Consider the following 6,000-nt stretch of genomic DNA (forward strand, 5'->3'; position numbering starts at 1 on the left):
CTGAGAAAAGTGATTACTATGACTTCTAGTTACTCTCACACAAGACACCTCCGGAGGTGCCTATGTCTATGACCCTCCTGGTGGTACCTAACCTTAAGACCCTCCTGGGGATACCTAAGCACCCCCTTGCAGTGCTTAAACCTAAGACCACTAGACCAGCCGCAACCCCCCCTCCACTACCCCCCCAGGGGTGCCTAACCTCATTCACTCAAGGTATCAGTTGAAAAGGGCACCAGAGCCACCTTTGTAAAAATGGTGCCGCCATAGACTTCAATGTTATTTACTGTGATTAGCGGCTATAAGTGGTGAAAAGCGCACCCGTTATTTTATATTGGCTGTATTTAGGCGCCCACTATTTTCCCCGCTATAGACACATGCAGCTATATATTTTTACATAGTTACATACCGGTAGTTATTTTGGTTGAAAAAAGACATGCGTCCATCGAGTTCAACCAGTACAAAGTACAACACCAGCCTGCTCCCTCACATATCCCTGTTGATCCAGAGGAAGGCGAAAAACCCTTACAAGGCATGGTCCAATTGGCCCCAAAAGGGAAAAATTCCTTCCTGACTCCAGATGGCAATCAGATAAAATCCCTGGATCAACATCATTAGGCATTACCTAGTAATTGTAGCCATGGATGTCATTCAACCCAAGGAAAGCATCTAAGCCCCCTTTAAATGCAGGTATAGAGTTTGCTTCCTGTGGCAATGCATTCCACATCTTAATCACTCTTACTGTAAAGGACCCTTTCCTAAATAAATAGCTAAAACGTTTTTCCTCCATGCGCAGATCATGTCCTCTAGTCCTTTTCAACCAAAATGTTCAGCTGTATTTTCCTATCAACTTTTTGTTTGTATTTTCTATTAACATTTCGTCTGTGTTCTAATCCAAATTTTTCGGCTATATTTTCCCCACACAAATATCGGCTATATTTTGCTGCTATAATTTTTAGCTATGTTTTCCCATCAACTTCTCATCTGTATTTTCTATTAACATTTCATCTATACTGCTATAATGTTCAGCTAACGTCTATTTTTCCATCAATTTTTTGTCTGTATTTTATATTAATGTTTTGTCTGTATGTTCTCAGCAAAATTTATGTGGCTATAGTTTCTCCACACATATTGGCTAATTTTATTTATTTTTTGTATTTATAAAGCGCCAACAAATTACGCAGCACTGTCACACCAAATACCGATTATATCCTCCGTCATCATGTCCCCTTCAGTGTGCAGTGACCTCTGCTAAACGGTGGCACCTAATGATTGGCTACCCCTTGCTCAAGTCCAGGCCCGTGTCTCTATTCTTCCTCCTTGCCCGACAGGACTTCTCCAGCCATTTTCCTTAGTCCCATAGCAATCACTGTAGGACTACAAAAAATGGCTGACATTTTCCAGTACAGTATATATTGAGTATACATTCTGGCGGCCATTTGTTTGTAGTTCTATACTAATTCCTTTAGGAGAATGGAGTGGTAGGCAGAGTGGTGACAGAGGTTGGCCCTAAACATTGATACATATGGTGCCACATGCAATTAAAATCACACAAGCTTTGGGGGCCACTGGAAAATACTCAGTGGGTACCGTTTGGCTGGACTTTGAGCACCCCTGCTCTACACGATGAAAGTCCTGGACCAAGCTCTTCTGCCTCATATCTGCTCTTTGTTCATGGGTTTCTGCTCTGTTTGTTCATGGGTTTCCTTAGTCACGTCTGTGTGTAAATTGTCTGATGCATAGATATACTGTATCTGATCGTATAGCTATAAATCTGTGTGAATTTACAGCAGATGCTTAGTGGAAGGAATGTACTAACTCACATAAGAAAGAGAGAGACTGTGTATGAAGTATGCAAGAAACAGAAACACATTTGATTACAGCAGTGAGACAGTTTGGGATATTTTTATCAACCTGACACATATTAAGCATAGATCTGTATTCTGTTTTATCTCCAGTGTGCAGGCCTCTTTACTGATGGCAACACAAGCTTCATAATAGGGGTGTGTGTGTGCCTGATGCATGGAGAAAGTCTTTGAGACCCCCTTGGAGCTTCTGAATGCTTTCTTCTTTACCTATACCTAATCTTGAATTTCCGTTCCAACTTCCACCCATGTTCTATTAGAAATAAACATTTTTCAGATAATTTTGCCATAGGTAGATTTTGTCTACTAATCCCCTTGCCTATGTATTACTATGAATGACTGTAGTGAGGCATGAAATCAGGCAATCTGGCTCTGTGCCCATATAGATTCACTGTTTCCTCTATGCGCCACTACAAACTATTTTCACATAATAAAATAACCAGCGGATGAGTTTGCCTAATAGTTTTATCTTCTCTGCTCACAGGATGGGTGGACAGATATGCCCTCAGAAGCAGAGACAGCCGGCTCCAGTACACAGGTGCAGACAGACACCGCTGAGAACAGTGCTACACCCGACACGGCACAACAGCTGCGAAAGGCATTCATACTGGCTAGAAAAGATGAGATTGAGCTGGTAAGTTTGCCTTGACTAAATTTAGACAGAACTCTTTAGTAAAGCCATGTGACAATTAATGGTGATCAAAATTCCTTCTTGCTAGCAATTCTTAACTGACCAAAGGAGGGAATTAAAATTGTACCCCCTGGTGCTTCCTGACACAGTTTAATTAACCATTTGATTGATTGGGGGCTGTTGTCTTCGATTGGCTCATTTTCATTCCCTTCCTAGGTCAGGGGAGATTTTTATGTTTGGAGACGTTTCCATATTACTAGTTAGAATGACTTTGCTGGGTTTGCCATTGTAAAGGGCAATATCCCTTACAGGCAGGGGTGCTCGGATACCCCTTATTAAAATCCGAATTGATTCGGATCCGGATACCCAGATATCCAACCTCGAACTGTTTGGTATCTAAGTAAACTCGGATATCCGAACCCAATATCCTGGATATCCGGCCAGATTCAGATATCCGGATAGAAAACCGGAAGTGACCTGAAAATGGCCTAAAATGCATCCAAAAGTCTCTTCAAATGTCAAAAACCACTTTCGGTGGTGTTTCTCTCTCTCTCTCTCTCTCTCTCTCTCTCTCTCTCTCTCTCTCTCTCTCTCCCCCCCCCCCCCCCCCCCCCTCTCTCTCCCTCTCTCCGAAAGGGATTTTTAGCCATTCAAAGCGATTTTGGCTTCTGCTCGGATATCTGAAGAAACTATCCACCCAGATTTCAGATGGGAGATCCGAGTTTTCTCGGACAGCCTATTCGGATTTTAAAAAATCCGACTTGGTATTCAAAGTTCAGATAGTGGAAAAAGTTCTGATTATCTGGGTAGTTCGAATATCCAAAATCTTGCTGAGCACCACTGCTTACAGGCGTCTACTGGCATCCAAAGTTGCCTTTTCTGTAATTGATCTTATTGAATGTATTCAGCAAACTTCTATTGCATCCCTTTCAGTGAGATGCCCATAGCAATAACAGAAGATTGTTTTGGGCTACAAAGATCTACATTATGTACATATAATTGAAGCACAAAAAGTGTTCTGAAAAGTCACCCCCTCAGCTTGTGAGTCACAGCACATTGTAACAGACTGCTCATTAACAAAGTGTATATGCGGTCTATGTCTCGAGGATATGAGGATTGGAGCGGTATAGCTCCTGCAGGATTCTAATGTTAATGGTATGTGATGTCTCCCCTGCAGATTCATACTCCGGCCGTGTCCTCCCCCCCTTCCCTTTCCAATATACCAATCAGAGCACTGCAATCGGTGCACTGACCTTTTCCCCCTCAGCAATGATGGCCGTGATGGAGCCAAGACAGCAGCAGAGTCCAGTGCAGTGCTTGGGGATCCCCTTGCTGCTCTGACTCAGTCACTTGTGTCTCATATGTCTGATACCATCTAGTGGCGTCTTGAGACAGTGGCTGTGTCAGAGCGGCACAAGGACATAGAAAAAATCTGGTCCTTTATAAAATATCAGGTCAGAGGAATGCTCAGCTAGATTCACCTCTAAAAATGTTCTTCTATATGCAGCTTTCTGTGCCGCTTATCTCCTAGGTGTGTGATATGCTTCTGCAAAAAAGAGAAGTCAGTTGAGAGGTGGAAAGAGTAAGGATGCATACACACATGCAATTTTGATTGGTCAATCACTCACCAATTTTACCACTTCCATGTAGTATAATAGTTTGCCTACACAATCTGCTGATAGTATTCAATATCTGTTGACCTCATACTACATGGAGGTGGTAAAATTGGCCAATCTGATCTGGATGTAGGCTTTGTACACATGGTAGATGGTTCTCACTGAGAGATCCGGATTGCCATATTGTCTCTGCTGAGTGCAGGCTTAGAGCGTTGTTTTCCTCAAAGTAAACCCAAGGCGGTATAAAAAAAAATACAATTATAAGAGGGAAACCTCTGGAGCCAACACAGGCTTCCCATGTCGTCCTGTCCCCCACTGCTGCCGCTCGTGGTCCCTGGATCATATACACAAGAGCTTATCGTATATGTTGGTGTGTGTCAATATGGCCATGTATAAGAGACTTCGACTTAGTGCGCAGGCGCAGCCATCTTTGCTTAGGCACAGTAAGGCCACACTCATGCATGAAGAGGAGCGCAGACACAATGTTCATGAGGGGGGGGGGGGGGGCTCAGGCAGCGACGTTGGTGGTCTGGAGGACATGAGAAGCCTCTCTCTTAGGTAAGTATCTTATTATTATCTCTTAATTCTATGCTGCTTTGGGTTCCCTTTAAGAGAACACTACTACATAGACGTTTTCTGAACTGAGATCACCCGACTGTGGTCTTGGAACCCCAGAATATAGTTTAGTTGTTTTTTTTTTTTTTGTTATCTGAAGAATGCTGAGGGAGGGACAGTGTATGACATTGTCAATACATTTGCAGCTGTACAGGACAGTCTATTGACCTCTAGATTCATTAATGTGTTTGACTGCAGGTTTGGGTGTTCCATGGATAATATCATTAGATAGATGAATGTATCATGCAAAAAAAAATTTCCTTTCTGTTTTGCAGGCCTTTAGTAGAGATTGCAGGACCTTTGCTTTTGTTGCCAGCACATTACTGAAGAAAGACCCGTCCATGGAAGCAGCCGTGACAAATGCCCTCCGGTCTTGTTTGCAAGATGTTGCCAGTCATTGTGTGCAGGAACTAACCAGCTTCATAGACCACTATGATCATGTTCTTAACCCCAATACAAACAGACGGCCCAAGTCAGACCCATGAGGAACTGATAGACATGCGGAGGATGGCCGCTCTCTCCTTGTAGACACATTTCAGTCACATGACACCGTTTTATGGGACTTTTAGGATGTTACCTGCAAGCTTCACCAAAGTGCCTGATGTTGCCACAGTGAAGACTTTTTGTATTCAACAGCTTGTTCTTTTCAAAATTGTAATAATTTCAATATGAAATCAAAAAAACATTTTTTTCATAAGTGTACATAGAGTAGAATAAAAGCCATATACCAATTATATCTGACGTATTCATAAATACATATATGCAATGGAACCCATGGCCATATTTACTGCAGAGCAAAATACTGTGGGACTGATTTCTTGGCTAACTAATCAGGGCAGCACAGTGGCAAAGTGCTTAGCATCCTCTCCTTACAGCATTACAGTCCCTGGCTCAGCTGTGGCCCCAATACTATCTGCATGGAGTTTTCTATGTTTTTACTACTGAAAAGGAAATGCGATTTAAATAGAGTACCCTAGCCTAATGCAATACCCTGGGGAGCTGTACTAATCGCAGATCAATAAAGTAGAAATTATTAAATAACATGAACTGAAGGACATTTGTTTTGCAAATTCTTTATTAGTATTGAAAATTGAAAGTGTACAGCATAATGACATGTTAACCAAGAGGCCCAAATAATACTTAGAGTAATCACTAGATAAATGATGCCTGTTGGGCATTGCACAGGTTGTAGGATGGGTTACAGTGGGGGAGATTAGTACAGACATGGGTATGGGCAAGCCTATGAGAATAGTAGGAATGCATAGATCTTTCATTA

General features: G+C 42.2%; 1 protein-coding gene across 1 annotated transcript in view; it reads left to right on the forward strand.

The window, feature by feature from the left end:
- Positions 1 to 5,776, forward strand: part of PPHLN1 (periphilin 1) — a 91,628-nt gene extending 85,852 nt beyond the window's left edge. The window contains exons 8-9 of the mRNA XM_068269488.1: positions 2,347 to 2,496; positions 5,000 to 5,776. Coding sequence (XP_068125589.1) covers positions 2,347 to 2,496; positions 5,000 to 5,209 — 360 coding nt within the window. The 3' untranslated portion in view covers positions 5,210 to 5,776. The remainder of the gene's footprint in view (positions 1 to 2,346; positions 2,497 to 4,999) is intronic.
- The last annotated feature ends 224 nt before the right edge of the window (positions 5,777 to 6,000 follow it).

The sequence above is a fragment of the Hyperolius riggenbachi genome, chromosome 2 (assembly GCF_040937935.1).
Source record: "Hyperolius riggenbachi isolate aHypRig1 chromosome 2, aHypRig1.pri, whole genome shotgun sequence".
In the NCBI taxonomy this organism is placed as follows: domain Eukaryota; kingdom Metazoa; phylum Chordata; class Amphibia; order Anura; family Hyperoliidae; genus Hyperolius; species Hyperolius riggenbachi.